Source organism: Gopherus evgoodei, chromosome 11 (assembly GCF_007399415.2).
Source record: "Gopherus evgoodei ecotype Sinaloan lineage chromosome 11, rGopEvg1_v1.p, whole genome shotgun sequence".
NCBI lineage: Eukaryota > Metazoa > Chordata > Testudines > Testudinidae > Gopherus > Gopherus evgoodei.
In genome coordinates, this window is record NC_044332.1 from 63,002,083 (window position 1) to 63,026,244 (window position 24,162).

Below are 24,162 nucleotides of genomic sequence, written 5' to 3' on the forward strand. Positions count from 1 at the left end.
TCATTATTTATTGGTTACTGTATGGAAAATAAAATCCCACCCTTTTGTCTCTATTTCCTTAATCCAGCTGCTTCATTTCAGCCGGCCTCAGCAAGTCTCAGTGCCACAGGCTGGAAGCCCTGAGCCTGGCCCCCTCCCCCGTGGGGCTGTAGTCACGAGCACCGGGTTGCCAGAAGTCCTGTCTGCTCCGTGCAGCTCCCGGCATGTCCCCTAGAAGCAAGGTCTATCAGGGAAACGCTGTGCATTGCCCGCGCCCCCAGCGCCAGCTTCGCAGCTTCCATTGGCCGGGAACTGCAGCCAGTGGGAACTGCGGGGGCGGCACCTGTGGGTGTGGGCAGCACACACCGTGCAGAGCCCCCTGCCCCCTCTGCATAGGGGCCAGACATGGCGGCTGCTTCTAGGAGCCACATGGAGCCTGCATCTAACCCCGCTGCACCACGGACTGAGAGCCGCCCAAGGTAAGCACTGCCCGGCCAGAGCCCACACCCTGAACCCCCTGCTCCAGGTCGGAATCCCCTCCCACACCTTAACTCCCTCCTAGGCCCCACACTCCAACCCCCTGCTGCAGCCCTGAGCCCCCTCCTGCATCCAAACTCCCTTCTGGAGCCTGCATCTCAAACCTCCCACACCCCAACCCCCTGCCCCAGCCCACTCACGCACTCCAAATCCTTTGGCCCCAGCCCAGAACCCCTTCCTGCACCCCAAACCCTTCACCCCCAGCCCCACACCAGATCCCACACCCCTAGCCGGAGCCCTCACCACCTCCTACACCACAGCCCTCTGCCCCAAACTGGAGCCCCCTCCCATACCCTGAACCCCTCATTTTTAGCCTCACCTCGGAACTTAGGGGGAAGCCCTGAGAGCCCACACACCCCCGGCGGGACTGTGTGTGGCCTGCAACTGATTTTTTCTGTTGGTTAGTAGCCTCTGATAGAAAAAAGGTTCCCTGCCCCTGCATTAACCCCTTAGTGCTAACAGTGTAGAAGCAGCAAAGAGTCCTGTGGCACCTTATAGACTAACAGACGTTTTGGAGCATGAGCATTCGTGGATGAATACCCACTTCGTCAGATGCATTGCTTTTACAGATCCAGACTAACACAGCTACCCCTCTGATATTTAACAGTGTACAGGTGTCCTTCGGCAGCAGTTCTACTTAAAGAACAAAATGTCAGCATGAACCTCTGCATACAAGGTGAAAAAAGTCCAAACTCTGAAGGTGAAAGTTTGACAAACTTGTCTGCCAAGTCTGAACAGGGAATAGTAGGCCTGCTCTCACCATGTCCCTACCTAGCAAGCATCACCTGCTTTTGGGGTTGCATTGGGCATTGGTATATGGATTGGAGCCCAGAAGTAACTATGCATAGCTGCATGGAAGTCCTTTCCCAGGCCTCTACTGCTCTTAGACAGCCTGCAAAGGTGGCTATTCTCCACCTGCTGCTGGAGACTACTGAAGTCTGAGCAGCTGTACCACATAGGGGTCAAACTGGAAGACTGCATAATCTTTCTCCAGAATATGACAGAGCAACTACAACCCATACATCTGACCGGGTATAGAAAAATCAAAGAGAACAAAGATACTTCCAAGTTGTCAAGCACTACTTACCATCCACTAAACCGAATTGAGTATGGAAATTAAACATAACATGGTCAACATTTTCAAGAGGGATTTTGGGTGCCCAAACGGAAACATGAAATTGGCCTGGTTTTCATAGGCCAGCACTTTCTGAAGCTGACTCCCCCTCACCTTCTTTAAGAGGTCTTAAGTTGGACACTCAAAATCACTTTTAAGCGTATGTGGGTTAAGATTTTCAAAAGTGCACTTTATGAATTATGAGAGAAGAAAAGACTCAATGGATCAAGAAATTTGTGAACAAAATGATATCTTATTCTGTCTGCTTGACATTTACCAAGGCAAAGTGGAGACCTTTCAACCTTCCCCCATTCTGTCAAGGAGGAGATATCTGTCTCCATGAATGTTCTACCTCATTTGACTGCACTCCTAACACACTGAACCATTACAACTAAAACAGGAAAATTGGACACTTTTTCCTAGCAGTCATTGTTGAAGTAGAGCAATGTTAGTGCACACCTTGCCATTACTGAAAAGATGCACTGTGGTTGTCCAAAGAAAAATAAATCAAATATGTACTGTGTTTCAGACAATAATAAATCTGTATATTCACAATAAATGCAGATGAGCTGTGTGTGTATGAAACAGGTATAATGAAAGGAGGTATCTTGATGGACCTCTGTAGGTTATTACTGTTTAGTTACCCAACATGACTGTAATGTTTGGGATTTATCGAGGTGTTTTTGAGAACACTGGGTGGGATTCATTAATTCGTTATGTCCAAAGGGAAATAATATAGGATAGGCATATATCTGGTGTCTTTTCAAGGAAAAAACCTGGCTGTCCCCCAATAAACATGCTTGCCTTGTTTTTGCTGATGCCTGTTGAAGCGGCACAGGAGGTGTTAGCTAGGTTGCCTAAAAATCACATAAATGAGTCACAGCTGCAGAGACAGGAATACATCTAAAAGTTTCTAATTCTTGAGCTACAATCTAAAAGTTCTGGCTCCCAATTTCTTGATCTAAACACACTACACTCCCTCCAACAATTTGATTAGCTGACACTGATTTTTCAGACACACATATCAGGCATTGCATAAGCTGTCTAAAACATTTCAGAGCTACTGAACAGCTTTACTTTTTTTTTTTTTTTATAATAGTGTGTAAGTGCAACTTTCAGCTACATTGTTCTCATGTACATGTTTTAATTTTCAACAGCCTTGCAGTTGTTGGGTTCAATAATTTGAATAAGTCCACCTCAGTTTAAATGTTCATAACTGGAAAACAAACCGGTGCAAGCAAATCTTGAAACTATCTGCAAAAAAAACTACAGATGCAAAATTACGTTGAATGATGGAGATTGTGAGTTTATGATATCTGAACGAAAAGCAGTGGGGAAAGCATTGTGCTCTGTTCAGTTAAAGACAAAACTTATGAAAAAAGGCTTAAGTACAACATCACAGCCTGAAGAACTCTGACTTAAAATGATCAAATACAACAGTAACTTAGTCTACCAAATGGAATCACTCTGCACGTGTCAAAAAACAACCACCAATCACTCTACAGAAGCATTTGAGACACTGAAGCTAACAAAAGTGAACTCCAGACATCAGTGTGTGTTGGAAAGCTAATTTCAGAATAAACCTCCTTACCAAAATGTATATCCAGTTAATATTGTTCTTTTATGCATTTGTGCTGAGCGTACTGCAGCTTTGCATATTCAAAAACAGAATTACAAGCTCCCTGTCCTCTGTGTTTTGCTAGATTATGACCTAGCTTTTGAAACTGCAAAGATTCTCCCTAATGGGAACATTCACTTTTAATTCTCGCTCTAGAAGCAATTATATATGAAAACAAGGACACTTACGGAACATTGTATAAAACTGCTGTGGATTAAGGTTCCATTTCCCCCATGGCGTCTTGTGGCCTTTAGACTGGGCATAATGAGCATGATTAAACTCAGGTTCAGTCCCAAACGAATCCAGTACTCGTAACATACACCTGAATGAAAAACAAGTAATTAAAACCGTTCATGTTCTTCTTTGACTAAGCTTCTCTCTTAAATTTAAGAACTTCCTTTACCCAGAACAAACCTTAATCATTTCTAAATTGTGCAATTACAAAAATGTCACCAAATGGTAATAAACGTCACCAACCATAGATGCAACCAAACAGGCTTTGAGAAGAACAAATGTAGGTTTCAAAAGTCACTAACTACTGTGCATTCATATAAACGAAAATGGAAAATGAACATGTCTGATATTTGGTTTTGTTGGTTACACTTTATTAACTTAGCATACTCATCTGAGACTAGCTGTTTAAAGGAACAGTGTAAAGAATCAAAGAAAAAAATGTTAAATTCCTTTCTGTCCCTAATTTATAGCAAAAACTAGAAAATATTTAAAAGTATAATTTACCTCTCTCTTTGAATCTTTCCACTGGCTCTCCCTTCTCTATCACATCAAAAACAAACTGTCTTTACTTTCCAGGCCTTTCATGGCGTATCCTCACTGCACCTGGCATCTGTCATTCACTACTGAAATGCTCACTTCTGCTAAGGATTGGCCCATGATGCCAACTTCCATTGCCCACTTGTTAACTTTTCAGACAAGCACCTTTGTGCTTTCTCCGATACTAACCCCTCATGGTTGGAAGGAGATCTCCTTAATCATATGCAAAGCTACCTGATTATCTCCCTTCAAATCACTCCTCAACACTCTTTTTTTACCCTAATGCCTACAACTTGATAGGCCACTAGTGTGCTGAGACCACTGTCAGTCATGCCGACCAACGTTGTCTCATTGTTTCCTTGCACTCCTATATCTCTGTATCAAGCTGTTGTTTCTGGTCTTCTGTATAGACTGTTCTATGTACAGCTCCTAGCACTACAGGGTCCTGGTCCATGACTAGGCCTCACGGCTAATGTAATTCAGAGAGAAAATAATGACTGCTGACTCTTCTAAATGGACACCAATTCTAATTTTGGTGTCTCCTAATCTTTTTAAGGGCTGAGAATTGTCTCCTTCCAACAACCCAAGTGACACATATGGTTTGAAAGGGAGCAGAATGGCCTCCTCCCCCCAAAGAGCAAAACACGAGTTGTAGCAGATAGATGGCAAGAAGCTTGTAAAACGGGGGTCTACACTGAAGTGTGCTATAGAGCAGTGCTTCTCAAAGTGGTGGTCCGCGGACTGGTTCCGGTCCGCGAGCCATCAGCTGCCAGTCCCCAGCAAGTTTCCTCATAAGAGCGTCAAATAGGATAATATGGCACCGGTCCCTGGCACATTGGAAAAGGAAAATTGCCAGTTCCCCACACCAGATAGCTTGAGAAGCACTGCTATAGAGTACAGCTCTGCAGGGGTTTGATCTCTGTCACTGCACAATGAGGGTGAAGGCATGGCCAATTGATCTACATTTACATGGATCCACTTTCCATCTCCCACTGGTGAGGGTTCTGCAGCTGCATGAGTTATTAAGGGGAACAGATTGCAATAGCAACCAATGACTTGGTGAGCAGGTGCTCTCCCTTTTGAGAAGTGATCTACCCTCTCACCCCCATATACTACCTTATGCATAAACTCATTTCCTCAGAAAGGAAGAAAGAACTTGGCCCTAAAAATACACATGTACAGTCATCTGTAGTCATTTGTTTCAAATATTCCTTTTACAATTTCTCCTCCAGTCCCCAACATCTAAATGAAAATTCATAAAGCAATGGCAAATTGTAGCTTTAATATGAAATGTTACCTTCATATTTGAGAACACAGGACAGAATAATTTACATGTTTTATCCCTATAGGGATCTTTCAAGCAAAATGAATAGAAAAGTACAACATACCGTGAATCACAAAACAACAAAGCTGACAGTTCAGTTTCTGTAGTAGTTATTCAGTGTTTTATGTCAACTGTTTTCATTGAGAACATTTTACAACAGTGGCAATTATCTCTGCATCACAGAGAACACTCCAGCAGGACAAAAACAGACTCTGCAGCAGTAAATCAGAGAGTAAGAACCAAATTCTTGTTTCTTTGGTAGTCTCAATCCAGCATTCTTAATAAATGCACATTTTGGTCTCATGTGTGACTAGAGAGACTTCTGGGAAGCTAAACTGAGACCTCATTGGGGCCTGTTGAATCATCTACACGAGGAGCACAAATGCTTCAGGTGTATTTAATGCTACATGTACAGGCTGATTTAAACAGCTGGATCTTTAATTGGAAAGGATCCAACATAGAGAAAACAAAGGGTCTCTGAAGCAGCAGAATGATAGAGATACAGAAGTGATGGAAGGTGCAGCAGAAAGCAAGCTAATCAAGGAAGGAAGTAAATGAAGGGTGTGTTTATTCGATTATGGCATGCGGGAACTGGAGAAACGAATAAGGGAAGGGAAAGTCAGGTAAGAAGGGTTTGGAAAGGCAAACCCGAGCCATAAAACACCGCAGGGTGTGTGTCATGACACATGCAGACAGAGTGCCTTTGAATTGCTGTGAGGCTAATAAGGGTATGCAGTGGCATGCTTGGTTGAGTCTTAATGGATTTTATTGAAAGTGAGACATTTATGTTGAACAGCAGAACTCTAAGTGTTACAGAAATAATTATGTACCACGAATTCTTGGATATATTTGCTGGTTTCAAACCATCTCCACAGAACACACTGTAGCAGAAAGTATTAAATGAAGTCTGAAGTGTCCTATGCTTCTGGTAGCTTGGGAGTGAGGGAAGATCTTACTGAAAACTGTGCTCAGACACCACACTATTACATTAGTACTTAATCGTTTAAATATGTCAAAGCAGCAAAGAATCCTGTGGCACCTTATAGACTAACAGACGTTTTGGAGCATAAGCTTTCGTGGGTGAATACCCACTTCGTCAGATGCATGTGGTGGAAATTTCCAGGGGCAGGTATATATATGCAGGCAAGCTAGAGATAATGAGGTAGTTCAGTCAGGGAGGATGAGGCCCTGTTCTAGCAGTTGAGGTGTGAAAACCAAGGCAGGAGAAACTGGTTCTGTAGTTGGCAAGACATTCACAGTCTTTGTTTAATCCTGAGCTGATGGTGTCAAATTTGCAGATGAACTGAAGCTCAGCAGTTTCTCTTTGAAGTCTGGTCCTGAAGTTTTTTTGCTGCAAGATGGCCACCTTAAGGTCTGCTATAGTGTGGCCAGGGAGGTTGAAGTGTTTTCCTACAGGTTTTTGTATATTGCCATTCCTAATATCTGATTTGTGTCTGTTTATTCTCTGCCGTAGCGACTGTCCAGTTTGGCCAATGTACATAGCAGAGGGGCATTGCTGGCATATGATGGTGTATATTACATTGGTGGACGTGCAGGTGAATGAACCGGTGATGGTGTGGCTGATCTGGTTAGGTCCTGAATGGTGTCGCTGGTGTAGATATGTGGGCAGAGTTGGCATCGAGGTTTGTTGCATGGATTGGTTCCTGAGCTAGAGTTACTATGGTGCGGTGTGCAGTTACTGGTGAGAATATGTTTCAGGTTGGCAGGTTGCCTCTGGACGAGGACTGGCCTGCCACTCAAGGCCAGTGAAAGCGTGGGATCATTGTCCAGGATGGGTTATAGATCCCTGATGATGCGTTGGAATGGTTTTAGCTGGGGACTGTATGTGATGGCCAGTGGAGTCCTATTGGTTTCTTTCTTGGGTTTGTCTTGCAGTAGGAGGCTTCTGGGTACACATCTGGCTCTGTTGATCTGTTTCCTTATTTCCTCGTACGGGTATTGTAGTTTTGAGAATGCTTGGTGGAGATTTTGTAGGTGTTGGTCTCTGTCTGAGGGGTTAGAGCAGATGCGGTTGTACCTCAGTGCTTGGCTGTAGACAATGGATTGTGTGATGTGTCTGGGATGGAAGCTGCAGGCATGAAGGTAGGCATAGCGGTCGGTAGGTTTTCGGTATAGGGGTGGTAATGTGACCATCACTTATTTGCACCGTGGTGTCTAGGAAGTGGACCTCCCATGTAGATTGGTCCAGGCTGAGATTAATATTGGGGTGGAAGCTGTTGAAATCGTGGTGGAATTTTTCCAGAGACTCCTTCCCATGGGTCCAGATGATGAAGATGTCATCAATGTAGCGTAGGCAGAGAAGGGGCGTGAGCAGACGAGAGCTGAGGAAGCGTTGTTCCAGGTCGGCCATAAAAATATTGGCATATTGTGGGGCCATGCGGATGCCCATAGCGGTGCCACTGATCTGGAGATACAGATTGTCATCAAATTGGAAACAGTTGTGAGTGAGGATAAAGGCACAGAGCTCAGCAGCCAGTTGTGCTGTGGCATCATCAGGGATACTGTTCCTGACAGCTTGTATTCCATCTGTGTGTGGGATGTTTGTGTAGAGAGCCTCTACATCCATGGTGGCTAGGATGGTGTTTTCTGGAAGGTCACCAATGTGTTGTAGTTTCCTCAGGAAATCAGTGGTGTCACGGAGATAGCTGGGTGCTGGTGGCATAGGGTCTGAGTGAGAGTCCACATATCCAGACAGTCCTTCAGTGAGAGTGCCAATGCCCAAGATGATAGGCGTCCAGGATTTCTGGGTTTGTGGATCTTGGGTAGTAGATAGAATAACCCTGGTCGGGGCTCTAAGGATATGTTGATTTGTTCCGGTGTTAGTGTAGGGAGTATCCTGAGTAGATGTTGCAGTTTCTTAGTGTATTCCTCAGTGGGGTCTGAGGGAAGTGGCCTATAGAATTTGGTGTTGGAGAGTTGTCTGGCAGCCTCCTTTTGGTAGTCAGACCTGTTCATGATGACAACGGCACCTCCTTTATCAGCCTCTTTGATGATAATGTCTGGATGGTTTCTGAGGCTGTGGATGGCATTGCGTTCTGCATGACTTAGGTTATGAGGCAAGCAATGTTGTTTTTCCACAATTTCTGCCTGCGCACGTCGGCGGAAGCATTCAATGTAGAGGTCCAGATTGTCATTTCGACCCTCAGGAGGAGTCCATGTGGAGTTGTTCTTCTTGTGCTGTTGGTGGGAGGGTACCTGTGTATCAGTGCGCTGTTCAGTGTTGTCTTGAAAGTATTCTTTGAGTCAGAGACGGCGAAAGTAGGCTTCCAGATCGCCGCAGAACTGTATCACGTTGGTGGGGGTGGCACGGCAGAAAGAGAGTCCCCGAGATAGGACAGACTTTTCTTCTGGGCTCAGTGTGTATTGATAGATTGACGATATTGCTGGTGGGTTGGGGGTACCACAGTTTTTCAGAAGCACCTTTCAAGAGACTCTTACCTACACTAAGGTCACAATAAATCTGCCTAACGTATTTACAGTAGGGGGAAAAAAATCAAAACAAGTGAAATATCACATTATTTAGTATATTTTCTATAAAAAACTTAAGCGAGTGAGCATAAAACTCTAGTCTCATGAAAGGGAGATAAAGATGAGAATGGGGACTAGATTAAAAAAAAAAAAAAAAGTAAAAACCTCCCCCAATCTCCCTATAGTTTGTTTTAACAGTGTGAAAGTTACAGTAGCTGATGCTTATTCTTTTTTTCCCTTGCCTGTAAAACTAATTTACCATCATTCAATAATGTTTCAGTAACCCACACCTGACATCTATTGTCAGCAATGGTGACTTTTCCAGTGTAGGTCACAGAATTTTCAGGCTAGTTAGGACCTGCATTTCTAATGTAAAAATGTAAGCAGACTTCCTTTCAGGGTTTCTTATGCAGAATATCATCAGTTAGGCCTCAGTAAGGAATGGGAGTGGTTGGGTCAGTTATAAAATCTAAACTTCATTTCCCCAATACTAATTTCTCCCTACTGTTACTCACACCTTGTTGTCAACTGTCTGTAATGGGCCACTCTCTTAACACTTCAAACTTTATTTTTCCTCCCTTGGTATCCTGCTGTTAATTGATTTATCTCATTAGACCAACCTCACATTTAGTAAAGCAACCCCATTTTTTCATGTATTTATACCTGCTCCTGTATTTTTCATTTCATGCATCCGATGAAGAGGGTTCTAGCCCACGAAAGCTTATGCCCAAATAAATTAGTTAGTCTCTAAGGTGCCAAAAGGACTCCCGTTGTTTTTATTTAAACAGAATGTTGCTCATTTTGAATAACAGTCATGTTAGACATCAAAGACAAATCAGTTACAGTACATTCATGATACTGGCAGCACCAATGATACTGGACATACAGCAGGCATTACCTGATGTCATCACTGGTGCTACAAGCAAGAGAAATGAACAAAAATAGGACTTGGTTCATGCAGAATTTCAGAACTCCCAGCAGCAGAGTCACTGCTTTTGGAGCTGCTAACTCTAGTCACCTAATTTGAAATCATCAATAACTTCCTTTGAGCTAAAGTTCTCTTACAAAACTGATATGGCAGTGAATATTGAAATGAACAAACAGCAAGCCTGAATTTAATTTCACATTCAAGCCTGCTCTGTACAAGCAGACTAAACTGGCCAGCATACTGACATCTGCTAAGAGAATTTAACTGACATAAAACTAAGAAATGCGAGCACAGAAATACCCTTAGCTTTGCTATAGAAAAAAATGTGGGGAGGGGGCTCAGACTGTAGATATAACAAGAACTGACCAGCTATTAAATATTAATAAATTAAGACAGCAATTAGTAAGGAAGCAATGACAAGGTAGCAGTTCTATATGATAATATTCATTCTATTGAAATAAACTAAAATATATGTAAACATCTGCTTTGACACTGGAATTATCCATGTTAAGTAACAAATTCTTTCACTGACAAAATTTGCCAAGAAGCTTATGTTACTTCTGTGTTTGTGTATGGGGGAAGGGGCACTGGTACCACAATTTATTTTAAAAAGCAAAACTAAGAAAAAATTGTAGTTCACACAAATTTGTTTAGAGCCAAATTTAATTGCAAAAGTCATGAACCAGGAAAAAAGTCAAATTAGAAAAAAAATAGGGAAAAATATATTGACCTTTTAAGATGTAATGATTCATGAAATAAGAAAAATGGAAAGCTAATCAAACAACCTTGGTGTCATGCTACATTTACATATCTTCATTATAAACATGGCAAATAGGAAATTAAATGGGGGAAAAAAAGGAAGGGACCATTTTCATTTTACATGTTTTTTGCCATTCTGGCCTAATGATAGAATCATATCTGGCAGACAGACAGACAAAGAAATTCAGTGGAAAACAAGATTAGATTGATTAGTGCGCTCCTCAGAGCAGAGCCTATCTTCATTTCAAATTCCCTTCAAAGTCCCTATGAGAGAATATTGTAATGGGCAAGCTTGGGCAGGCGCGTAATTTAGAATAAGCCTATGATGGAAAAGATGGAACTTAGAAAAAACTGAGGCTGGGAGAAAGGCTAAGATGACTTTTTTCTGCCTCCATGAGAATACATTTCAGTCCATTCACTTTAAAAAAAACAGAATTTATTGGGAATTTTGAGTGAAACCACCAACTTGATTTAGAGGCAATTTAGAAACAGTCAGAACTGCAAGTCATACAAAAAATATTTTATTAAATCCAGGAGTTTGGAATAAGCTATTTTAGATCTGCTGGTTCCACGTGCGGCGGGGAGAGAGACAGAGAGAATTTATTTCAGCGCTCAACTACCCTGACAGTTTTTTTCTAATATCCTGCTGCAATTTAAGCTCATGGCTTCTTGTCCTATTCTCAGAGGTTAAGGAGAATAAATTTTTCTCCCTTCTTGTAACAACCTGTTATGTACTTGAAAACTGCTATCATGTCCCTTATCAGTCTCCTCTTCTCTGGACAAAACAAACCCATTTTTTTCAATCTTCCCTCACAGGTCAACCATTTTTGTTGCTCTTCTCTGGACTTTCTCCAATTTGTCCACATCTTTCCTGAAATGTGGCACCCAGAACTGAATACAATACTCCAGCTGAGGTTTAATCAGAACAGAGTAGAGCAGAAGAATTATTTCTTGTGTCTTGCTTACAACACTCCTGTTAATACATCTCAGAATGATGTTTGCTTTCTTTGCAACAGTGTTATTTAGCTTGTGATCAATCCACTCTGATCCCCAGATCCCTTTCTGCAGTACTCCTTCCTAGGCAGTCATTTCCCATTTTTTTTTTTTACTGCTGAGGGAAATCTTCACCAAAAAATTAAAAATTCTGCATACATTTTAAAATTTTGCAAAACTCCGCATATTTTATTTGTTAAACTAACACAATATAATCACACCATTTTCAATTATTTGCAAAATACAAAAATAACCAAAAATGGTGTGATTATAATATTTTGTGTCTGTGTGTTAGTTTAACAAATAAAATATGCAGAACTCTGCGGAATTTTAATTTTTTTGGCAAATAATTCCCTCAAGATTACCAGGGCTCTGTGTGGTGCAATTTAGGTGCAGGCAGCTCGGTGGGAGGTTCCGGGAAGTGGGGGAAGAATCTGGATGCACAGGGGCTCCGTGCAGGGAGAATGGGACTGTGGTGGTTAGGGCTCAGTGGTGGTGGGGGACTGGGTGTGGGGGAGGGCTCAGGGTGCAGACAGCTGGGGCTTAGTGGGGTGGGGGTCCAGGGCTCCTGATGTAGGAAGTGAGGCTTAGCGGCGGTGTTTGGGGGGCTTGGTTGGGGGGGGGTTCTGGGTACAGGGGGCTTGGTTGGGGATCTGGGTGCATGGGGAGGGGGAGGGGCCACTGTACGGGGAGCTGCTTCCCATCTGCCCAACCTCCCCCAACCCTCCCTGTACAGAGCTTTCTGCAGCCAGGGAAAGTTTTAGGGGGTTGATCTGACCCAGCCCCAACTACTCTGTGCAGGGAAGGGGGAGGAGGAACTCCATTTCTATTCTCCTCTATCTCCCTCCCCTCACCCTCACCGCCCAGCTGGGACCAAGCTCCCAGCTGCATTCCAGGGTATCCCCATCCCCTGAGTGATTTACTTCTCTCCCAGCAGCCCAAACAGAGTGCCTGAGCTGCCGGGACGGGGGAAATGAGCACTGGTGCAGCTTCTCTTTTCTTTCCCACAGAAACCATTTTCTGCAAGGAAGCAAAGGGAATCTACGGGGGGAGGGGCATTTTTCTGCTGCCCTGCAGTGGCTCAGATTTTCCCCAGGAGTTCCATTTTGTATGTGTCCAATTGATTGTTCCTTCCTAAGTGGAGTACTTCACATTTGTCCTTATTGAATTTCATCCTATTTACTTCAGACCATTTCTCCAGTTTGTCCAGATCATTTTGAATTTTAATCCTATTCTCCAAAGCACTTGCAACTCCTCCCAGCTTGGTATCATCCACAAACTTTATAAGTGTACTCTCTATGTCATTATCTAAAACATTGATGAAGATATTGAACAGATCTGGACCTAGAACTGATCTCTATGCGACCTCTCTTTATACATCTTTCCAGCTTGACAGTGACCCACTGATTACTACTATCTAGGAACATGTTTTCCTACCAGTTATGCACCCACCTTATAGTAGCTCCATCTAAGTTGTATATCCCTAGCTTGTTTAGGAGAAGGTCATGTGAAACAGTATCAAAAGCCTTACTAAAGTCAATATATACCACATCTACCACTTTTCCCCTATCCACAAGGCTTGTTACCTTGTCAAAGAAAGCTATTAGTTTGGTTTGGCATGATTTGTTACTGAAAAATGTTACTTATCACCTTATTATCTTATAGGTGTTTTCAAACTGATTGTTTATTATTTGCTCCTTTATCTTTCCTGGTACTAAAGTTAAGCTGACTGGTCTGTAAGTCCCCAGGTTGTCCTTATTTCCCTTTTTTATAGATTGGCATTATACTTGTCCTTTTTCAGTACTCTGGAATCTTTCCCATCTTCCATGACTTTTCAAAGTAAATCACTAATGGCTCAGATATCTCCTCAGTCAGCTCTAGGAGTATTCTAGGATGTATTTCACCAGGCCCTGGTGATTTGAAGATACCTAACTTATCTAAGTAATTTTTAACTTGTTCTTTCCCTTTTTTTAGCCTCATATCATACCTCATTTTCACTACCATTCAATATGTTAGATGTCCAATTGCTACTAAATATTTTTGGTGAAAACTGAAAGAAAAGTCACTGTATCACTTCTCCCCCCCAACTCCCATTGAGTAATGGGCTTACCCCCATCCTTGGTCTTCCTCTTGCTTTCTAATGTATTTGTAGAATGTTTTCTTGTTACCCTTTGTTTCTAGAGCTAGTTTAATCTAATTTTGTGCCTTGGCCTTTCTAATTTTGCCCCTACATATTTGTGTTATTTGTTTATATTCATCCTTTGTAATCTGACCTAGTTTCCACTTTTCTGTAGGACTCTTTTTGGAGTTTCAGGTCATTGAAGATCTCCGGGTTAAGCCAGAGTGGTTTCTTGCCGTACTTCTTATCTTTCCTATGCAGTGGGACAGTTTACTCTCATGCCCTTAATAATAATAATAGCAGTACTGGCCTCAGTTCAGTTCCTAGTGGACAGATATTTATACATCACAAAGGCCACCACAACTTTTAGCCCCAGGAAACTCAATAGGCCAGAGAGATTGAACTAACCATTCATCCTTAAAGAGAGATCTCTCCAGCTCAAGGTTAGGACAGTGTGCGTAAGGTATTGTCACTGACTGTGCAAGTACTATTTCAGTGGATAAACAGAGGTCGTCAGTCTCCAGTGTCACCTAGCAGCTGTGTTCTTGGGGAACCAGGGCACAGTACCCAGCCTGTCCGACTCACAAAAGACCTCTGCTCCCCCCCTTACCCTGCGCCCGGCCTCTGCTTGAACCAGAACTGATCAGAAAACAGACTTACAACGAGCAATGAAAAGGCAGTAGGAGACACACCTAAACCCCTGGGATAAGGATGACAGGATTAAGGAAACTCTCCTAGCCTCATTTGCATGGAAGATGGGACAAGGAGACATCTCCATTAGCATACAGAATGGAGAACAGAGATTCCAAGCCAAGAACCGCATGGAACTCTGGGACCAGAAAAGCAGGGAAGCACTGCATGGATCTCTGCTCCAGATGTTAATGAACCTACGCCTGCACACCCCCAGCTCAGTAGTTGTCAGACCAATTCTAGGAATAAATCCTTTATTGGTATCCAAGATAGTGAAGCTCCCTAATTGTATTGTGAGCTCCCTCCAAGGAACACAGCCCATAGCCAGAAATGATCAGCTCCCATTGGCTAGCCTGAACAAAACTACTTTGGTATACTCCCTTGAGCCATCAGTTCACACACAAACAAATCTACTGTTCTCCCTTGAACTATTGTTGTTTCTCTATAAAACCCCCTACCCATGCTCAAGTAAGTGTTTTGATGCCTGGATCCAAAATCTGCATCAGTTCCATTGGGACTTCATCGTCTCCTGACCGATCATGCTGGGGGCTCTGCCTGTCTCCAGCACTCTGGACCCTCAGTTACCACCACCCAGTTCTCTCTCTCTCCCTAGTTATAGCCTTCTGACCCTACTTGTGTGATCAATTATAGTTTTCTAAACCTGACTTTTATAATCAAATTTAAGTTAGATTTAATATTATAACTGTTCTATTTGTTTGGCTCCCCTATGGTTACCACCTGGCAATAAATAATTTTCATGATAAAGCTGGTTGCTTCTCCCCCTCTCCCCCCGTGGGTGTTTATTTTGTTTCCTTGTTCACTTTGCAGCAACCTCTTCATGCCTAAGCTAAAAGATCCCTGCAGCTCCCAAAAATCCCATGGGATTTGCTCATCAAATGGTTACTACCAGACTGGGGCACCTCTAGGCATTTTGCTGCCCCAAGCACGGCAGGCAGCATGCCTTTGGCAGCTTGCCTGGGGAGGGTCCGCTGGTCCCACAGCTTTGATGGACCTCTGGCAGGCACGGGACCAGCAGAGCTGCCGAAGGCAGCCTGCCTGCTGCCCTTGTGGCGATAGGCAGAGTGCCTCCAGTGGCTTGCTGCCCCAAGCACGCACTTGGTGTGCTGGTGCCTGGAGCCCCCCCTGCTATCAGAACAATTGTAATGTGAAAGTGAGGATAGAGACGTGCTGAACCTGGGACATATGAGGGTGGCAGCTTGGAGGTGCTGTTCGATCCAGCCTGCTAAATCTAAGGGCCTATGGGGGTGGCAGATTGAAAGTGCTGCTCGACCCAGCCTACTGAGTCGAGGGACATATAAGGCATCAGTTTGGGAGTGCTGAGTAACCTGGTCCTCTCAGAGGCACTCTGTTAGTGTGTGTGTTTGTCTGATTCTGGGGCTGGAAGAACCCAGCCACAGGGAACATAGGTCCTGCAGGATTGCTTCGCTGGGAGGGAACTTGCAGCAGGGATAAGTAGAGCTCCATATGAGAACACAAGTGACACATGCAGTACATTGATTGAAATACAGAAACTGCTCTCCCCAGAAGAGTAACTCTAATAAATGACCATACCCCAAAGTAACAGGCAAAGCTGGTAACACCAGGACTGCCAATCCAACACCTTTCATGAGGACTAAGTTAGTGATTTTGTTTTATATAACAGAAGATGACATACTTCAATTGAAAAAGAACTCAATTTGCTTGCTGCTACATTTATCATTTGATTGAAGGTAAAAAGAACAAAGCACTCATAAGGAGCAAATGAGGAGAGCACGAAAGTAGCTTAGTTGGAATACACAATTTCAACAATATAACAATATTCTGAAATGCTACAATGCATCCCTGATATACTGTTCCTTGCAGACTTTCAAAGGGAAGGAGAAAGATGGTTTAGAAAACAGAGACTATACACTCTTTACTTCCTCGGGGGGTCTTTCATTGTTGTTACGAGAAAAATAAAGTAATTCTGAACAGCTTAATTTTCAAATAAATTCAGTTCAGACTGGATAATACTCAGGTCAGTATTTTATATATTTACTGCACATGTGCTACTCAAATGCTTTTGTTAAACAGCTTCTGCAAATGGTCAGATAAGAGTAATACTTACTGGTAATGAACCCATGATGGACCAAGCGTTTTCTTAAACTGAGTAAGTCCCACAATATCAATGTAAATGAGTTCTACCACTTTATCTCCCTGAGTAGGGCAGCCAGATCTGTTACCTACAACCTTCTTCATAATCCTATAAAAAAAAGGGGGGAAGGAAAGGAATATTTCAGCACCTTTCTGCATTCATGCGATATGCAATTTGTATTGATAATCCAATTACATTAAAAAAATCACATTTTGCAAAATTAGAATAATTGACCAGACATTAACTGCATATGTGCAATTTTAATCTCTTTCTGCTGAAAGCCAGTAAAACATTCTAAAAAGTTTACTGCAAAATGGATTAAGTACAGTAAAATAGAGACTTCTTATAGTAGACTCTTGTCACTGAGTATTTTCTCTAGTTTAAACAGAGGCACAAATATAACCTGAGCAGCAATTTTCATAAAGCAAATGCGATATACTGAAGCAATTTGGATATCACTTCTAGTATTTTATTAACTGGTTTATTGTATCAGAATTCACTCTAATATGGTTTCATGTATATATTGTAAAAATGAAAGCTACAGAAAAAAGGACAAATGCCCAATCTTAAACCAGTGCATTATAAAAAGCATTAAAGCAGGACGAAGTGTCACTGAGACTAAAAACGAAAATTACTTTATTCTACAAAAGAGACTAATGTAAATTTAAGTAAAATATGAGCATTTTCAGAGCACTTAACTGCATCAAAATTAATTTATTTAAGACTAAAAAGCTGGATGCAGAGTGGGGAATACTATAAATTTAAGCTAAAGGACATGGAATTAGAATAGTCAGTAATGTATCTTGCTGCAGATGTTTAAAGCACCTGTAAAGGTAAAAAATTAAACTGCTAAGTTTGAATTTTCCAGCATTAATTTATGAAATCTCAGGAGGCTGCAGCTACAATGAAAACATATTATCCTTTTCACAGCGCATATATTTAGCTCATGTAAATAATCTTCTTCTCTCCTGTTCAGTGAATTATCACTTTCATTTTCCTCTTCAAGAAATTATGGACAGTACTAATAGAGGCTTCAGGAGTTTACAATTTCTTTTTTGTATTCTAGTTTCAGAATTGAAAATAATCTTCTTACTCCTTGAGCTCTGCCAGTGAAGATGATATCCTAATGTCATGGCCCAGTAAGTAGAGAGATGTAATTAAATCACTCCATTGGACTAATTCACCAAGTGGGCCACCACTAAACGCATTCTCTGCAATCTTGAATCCAGATTCCTTTGTTAAAAGTCCCAAATGAACAAGGATCTGAAAAAGAAAGCCACATGTAAGCAGTAACAACATTAAATCTGCAACTAATTAACCAATGTACTTTATGTTGGTTCCTTCTTGCTCTCTCCACATTCCAACTCAAACTTTTTTTTTAGCCAATTTAATCAAAGAACTATTACATTTCTCAAATAGCCTCGCTACTCTACTACTTGCAATAGTACTGCTTCATTGCTTTAGACCATTTTTACAAACCACTACAGTTCCTTTTTTAATCTTTTACATCCTCAGGTATGATCTAAACAATATGATTACACAACAAGAAAATGTATTAAAAATGAGGGGAAGCAGACAGATGGAGAAAAAAATATGATTCTATATATAAAAAGGTGTTTGCCTTCTTGTCCCAATGAAGTGTGAGGTCAAAAAGATTATAACAAGGAAAACAGAAAATAAAATATTACAATTAACTCACATTTTATACATTATGTGAAGATCGCATTTTAATCATTCAAACATTAGAATGTTAAGTAATTTCCATTAAAAATTACAGGAGTCTGAAGACTAATAAGTCAAGATTAATTACAGGACATGTCAGTATTTCTTCTGCTCTTGGAGGACCATATTTTCTCATTAGATGCTTGCACTAGCTCGACACTCCAGCTGAGAAGGAAACAACATGTTTCTCTCTGGAGCTACTTCAGAGTGGGTTGTGTGTACAGTCCTATGGACTGCACAAGAGTGACAAGAGTGCTCCCCTACCCCAATGGAGGGAATTTTTCTCTGCAGCTCTCCAGATCCTTTATGACCTTTATAAAAAAGCACTACAACCTGTATCATAACTGAGCACCAAGCGCTGTGAAGAACTATCATCCTACTTTGATGAGAAGATCATCTTGGCACATTCTCTAATAGAATGGATCTGCACCACCTATCCCTACCAACCAATAGCCCAGCTGCATTCCCACACTTTAAACAGTTCATTCAAGAAGTTCTGGATGCCCTAAGGATCTCGATCCAAGATAGTTATGAACAACTGGTACCATTCCTGACCAAAATAGTCAACATCTCAGAGACGAATCTTCCCTTCTTCCTTCAAACACAAAATAGTCAGACCAAATCTGAGCAAACTCACTCAGGAGACATAGCCAACTATCACCCTATGTCAAACTTCCCATTTATCTTCATAGAGAAGTTAGCTAAAGGCCAACTACAAGATCAACTAATTGAAACTAATATTCTGGACCTGGAACAACCTGGCTTCAGGCCAGGACATGGAATTAAAATCATTTCAGTGGCACTCATGAATGGTCTCCTGTTAGTTGATTGAGGGCAACATCCATTCTAATCTTCCGGGTCATCTCCGCAACATTTGACACAGTCAATCATGAAATACTGTTGTCTTGTCTGTGAGAGGTGGCAGGAATCCAGGGAAATACACTGATATGGTCAGAGTCCTTCCTAGAGGGATGCACCCAACAAATAGGAATGGAAAACTGCATGTCATCCCACAAGGATGAGTTCCCTCTCTGGCCCTTTTCAACTACATACAACCACTAGGTGAACTGGTCAGACAACACTGACTCAAGTACCAGCAACATGAAGATGACACACAGCCCTACCTATCCTTCACCACACACGACCACAGCACTATCACCAAATTTGGCTCAGTGATTGGATGAGATCAGCTCAGAGATGAAGAGAAGCTGGCTGAAGCAGAACCTGAGCAGAAGTGATACTAGTTGACAGAGGAAAGCATTTTGAAGAATTGCAGACAAGTTGAAGTCTCCTTTGGTCTGCAATCGGTCAATTCCATTTTTACTTTAGGAGTCCTCTTGGATATCTCACTGATAAACTCTCACATAGCAGGAATGCTTTCTATCGTCTCTGATTAGCTAAAAGTCTCAATTCCATCCTGGCAGATGATGACCTGGCCTCAGTTATTTATGTCGATCACCTCTCAGTTGGACTGCACAAATGTAATACACCTGGGCACGAAGCCTTCATTGCTTAAGAAATGCCAACTAGTATACATTGCTGTAGAACGTCTCCTCAGCAACACATCAGACCTGTCCACTGTTCTCAACACCGATTTCTCACATTCAAGATCTCAGTCCTTATCTTCACGGCAATCCATAGCCTGGGCCCAGCATATCTAAAGGTCCATCCATCTAAAGCTCTGGGATGAAGACAGTAGTCAATAACTCCACTCCTCTGGTGCAATCTATAATAAGGGAAAATTTGTCTCTTTGCCCCAGTTTGAAACTGTGGCACCAACTCCCCCAAGAACTAAAGACCATCACAACCCCCCACCACACACCTTTTTGCTCCAAGTATAAGGCATATTCTTTTGATTCTGCTTTCTCTAACACAGACATATAACAACCCTGTATATTTAAAAAAATCCCACACCCTCCCTAACCCCTCTCTCCCAAAACCCCTACACACAAAATAACCTACTAGCCCCGCTGAGATCTTCTTGGAAACAGGAGTAAGAACAAATAAGAGAGTAAGTAATTTTTACCTCTTCCCCCTCAAGCACTGCTTAGATGACAAGCACACTTTCCAAAAGCTGTTATGATTTCAACTGCCAGAAGCAGTTAATAAAAAACTCACTTTTTTTCGTTTTCTTTTCTCCAGGTTTTGCTTTTCTGCAAGTGACTTAATTGCTTTAATCCAAGCATCAGCCATTCGTCTGATGCGCAACATCATCCATCGGAATTCTTCATGCCTTGACATCATTTTGTAGAGGAGATCAAAGTTGGTATGAATTTCAGCCTTCAATTAAACATTAAGTAATAAAATCAGAACTTCATACAGTGTAATTTTCTTCAGTGACAATCTGTCACACTTAAACACTCTGTGCTTCACATCCCCCATCTGTAAAATGAAGAAAAATATACCACCTATCTCACAGGTGGTTAAGGCTTTAATTAACACTTATAAAGTCTAGAGAGACCTTTGGCTGGAAACCACTATCACTACAGAAGTGTCAGTTATTTTTATTACTACCTTATAGCCTGGAAAAATACCAAAGTCACGAGTTTATGCAGAGCTCAGAAAGGATTTTTATTTGTACAGTATTGTAGTTCTGTTTTTGATTATGTGATTATAAAGTGAGCCTAAGTGGCTCTACCTCAGATAATCTATGATTAAAATGCACTAGAAACAAAAGAGAAGTAGCCCCAAGGCACTATAATTATTTTTCATGAATGACCAAAGAAAGAAGAAGTTAGCCATGACAACATTAAGAAAGCAGCCTTAACTGGAAACAGTCCTTCTGCTAGAACAGATTAATCTAAGAACAACTGATTCTGCAGAATGCAGGCATCCTACATCCACTGTCAGGTTAACAATGTTCATATATAGGTCATCAATTACCCTAATATATACACAAGTGCTTTACAATCAGATAATGTTTATAGCTCTGGAGCCAGTAGCATAGCTAGCAGGGTTCAGTGGAAGCAGCCGCTTCCTCTCAGGGTGGCAGGCGCACAAGCGGCGCCTGCCGGCCGGTGCTACCATCAGCACGGCCAGAGGAGCCATGCAGGGGCGGCAGACGTGGCTGGAGGAGCGAGGGGGCCGGCTCCTCGGCTCAGGGCTCGGTGGCCAAACGCTCTCCACTCCTTGCTAATGCGGCGGGTAGGGGGAGGCAAAAGGGCCCCTGTGCCTTTAAGGCCGCCTGGCTGGCGAGCCCCGCGTGGAGCATGTCGAGTTCTGGGAGTAGGCCGAGGACAGGTGGCGGCGCAAGAGGGAAGGTGAGTGGGGGGGAGGAGGTCCGGTCGGGGGGCGTGGCCAGAGGAGGAGCCAAGGGAGGGCGCCTTTTTTTTATGTTTGCTCCCCCTACACTGAAAACCTGGCTATGCCACTGTCTGGAACATATGAAGAAAAACCAAATTTTAGGAAGAATCAAAATGCTGACACAAAACTAAAATACAATCAAGTGTATGAGCCATTTGCTGAGACTCTGGCCCTTGAGACATTATTGCTATGACTAGAGAAAGCTTGCAGTGCATAAATCCATCAATTTTTTTTTAAATGGACAGTTTACACCAATTCCGAATGGCCACAGAAGATAGACAGCACATTTTTAACTTTATCCAGCAATATGAAGCCCTCAATTTTGCAAAGATTTGTATACTAACTTTTGTATATTAACTTAAATGGGACTGCTCACTGCACAAGTCTTTGTATGACTTGGACTCACGATTGTAACTTAATGCAATAATAGAGGAAAACTGCGTCAAATGCGAGTATGTAGCTTCACTGGTAACCTTCTCCAAAGCAGTAGGAATATGGCTCGAGGACTCTAGTGTTAATATACTCCATGGCATTTACATGGGTATAAGCTTCCAATTTTTGTCTGTGGTCTGATTCACAAACTGCTTCCTTGCCTATACAGTAAGTAATAAGCTGAACAATGAAAATGAATCTGTTGGACAATTTTACTGAACATTTAAACAGGTTTTAAGGCACAGCCAAAATCACCACTGCTCTCACCATCGCTTTTTGATCAGTTTCTTCATCAGGATTTTTTGCTCTCCAAGGTAAATGAGGACACCAGTTTTCAACCTGCAAAAATAATGGATGGAAAAGTTCTTTTGTTCTGCTTTCAACATGTGCAACTTTATCAAATTCTCTTGTATTTAATTTGTGTTATACTTCTCTACAGCTTGATAGATGAATATGAAGTCGGCCAAAACCAAAGCCATTTACTGTTATGATGTGTTTTCCCAGGAAAAGACATCAAAGATGCTTTGCCGTATAAATGGATAGCAGGGAAAAACTTAAGATATAGAAAAAGATCTGCTCATACCTTAAATATAGTTTAAAGAAGGTCATTTTAAATAGCTGGTTGCTTTTTATTAGGGAAAAAGGGAATAATAATAAAATAGTTTGGAATAGGTTACTCAGTTCTAAGGACATGGCTATAAAACGTATAGGGATGGATTTAAAAATAGGGTCAAAGTATTCTATCCTGTACATTTGAGTTCTCCTGTATCAATCTAGACAAGAAACATCATACTGCCAGTGAGGAGGCTTGTTGGGAAGTAACAGGAGAGGATGGTGCAGATAACACAGGAAAATGCATGCGTTTAACCATAAAATGGCATTGCACATCAATATTAAGACAAAGGAAAGGTAACCACAAGGACTGAGTGACTATAATGATGGGGGAACCACGACAGTAACTGCTACCATTGTACTCTGGTAGCAGCTCAAGTAGTCACTGCTGCTTGTACAATGGCTGGTTAGTACCGCACCTTCCTGCTCTTCAATTTAAGATTTGCAGAGTGAAAAGGTTCTTAAGCTGCACTGAGGCCTAAACGACTGGTTTACTGATGATGTTGTGGAGAAGGAAGAGCGTGTGTGCTGTCTGCCCAACTCTCAACACTATTGGAGAGAAGACACTAAAGGCCCAAGATACTTGCACATGTATTGAGGAGAGGAGAGAGCAAGGGTGTGCTGGCCAGCTAGGATATCATCACTAACAGGGCTTGTGTAGAAATTTCATGGGAGCAGAAGTCAGTGTTGCTGTTGATATGCTCCTGTGTTTACAAAAACAGTCAAAATAAATGCAATATTTAGCCTACAGATAAACAAGGAGGGCAAGGTAAAAGATATCACCTCACCCACCTTGTCTCGCTCCTATCCTGGGACTAACATATTTGCAATGTTGTTATAGCCATGTTTAGCTTGCTCAAACCTACTATGTTCTGAAAGCAGTCAACTCAAAATCAGTAGGTGAGTAGCTTAAACGAAATAGTATGTAAAAAGATTACTTACAAAAGCAAATTACACAAAAATAATTTAGTAGAAACCATAACCTCATTAAGGAGCAAATAAAAAAAAATTCCAACCCAATCTATATATGACCATTCAAACAAACGTTAGGATCTCCTTCATTCAACATATTTAGTAAAGTGTCTGAAAGTGGTGATCGGGTGAATCCCCCCTTGGGAAATGCCTGGCTCTTCATTACACTCAAACTCAGGAAAGATGCTGGAAATTGTAGTAATAGTTCATAATTTTAATCAACACATGCTGCAAAAAACTAGTGAAAATATACTAGAAACTTCCATTTCTTTCAACCTCAGACACACAAGTCAGCTTGGCTTTGCTAAACAATTGTATTTTTTAACCAGGTAGGCATTGGGATTTAGCATTGGCCAGAATACGCAGGAAAGGGGGAAAGCAGGATCAAAAGTGACACCAAGATCGTAGGCCTTGTTTTGCAGACAGACATTAACAAATTCCACCACTGACCCAAGCCAAAACTCTTCCAGCAAAAAAACATTTTTAGAACTTGGTGAATACTGGCAACAGAGCGAAGGAAGCAGGATTGCGCACACACCAGGTATTCAGCAGCAGAGAACAGAAATTTTCTGTTAATGCTCTGGAAACGCCCAGTAAGCAAGTAAACATTGCCCTCTGCAATTCAGAAAGTGGCACTAGACAATTTTCCCATATTAGAGAACCTTG

General features: G+C 41.9%; 1 protein-coding gene across 5 annotated transcripts in view; it reads right to left on the bottom strand.

Moving 5' to 3' along the window:
- The window catches only part of MGAT5 (alpha-1,6-mannosylglycoprotein 6-beta-N-acetylglucosaminyltransferase), a 172,701-nt gene that overhangs the window by 72,990 nt on the left and 75,549 nt on the right, over positions 1 to 24,162 (bottom strand). For all 5 annotated transcript variants that reach the window (XR_004002604.1, XR_004002602.1, XR_004002603.1 and 2 more), the window contains exons 5-9: positions 22,180 to 22,251; positions 20,296 to 20,457; positions 17,549 to 17,718; positions 16,429 to 16,563; positions 3,437 to 3,570 (exon numbers count right to left, since the gene is read on the bottom strand). Coding sequence is in view for 1 of the 5 variants with exons in the window: in XM_030579978.1 (XP_030435838.1) it covers positions 3,437 to 3,570; positions 16,429 to 16,563; positions 17,549 to 17,718; positions 20,296 to 20,457; positions 22,180 to 22,251 (673 nt within the window). In the remaining 4 variants the exon portion in view is untranslated. The remainder of the gene's footprint in view (positions 1 to 3,436; positions 3,571 to 16,428; positions 16,564 to 17,548; positions 17,719 to 20,295; positions 20,458 to 22,179; positions 22,252 to 24,162) is intronic.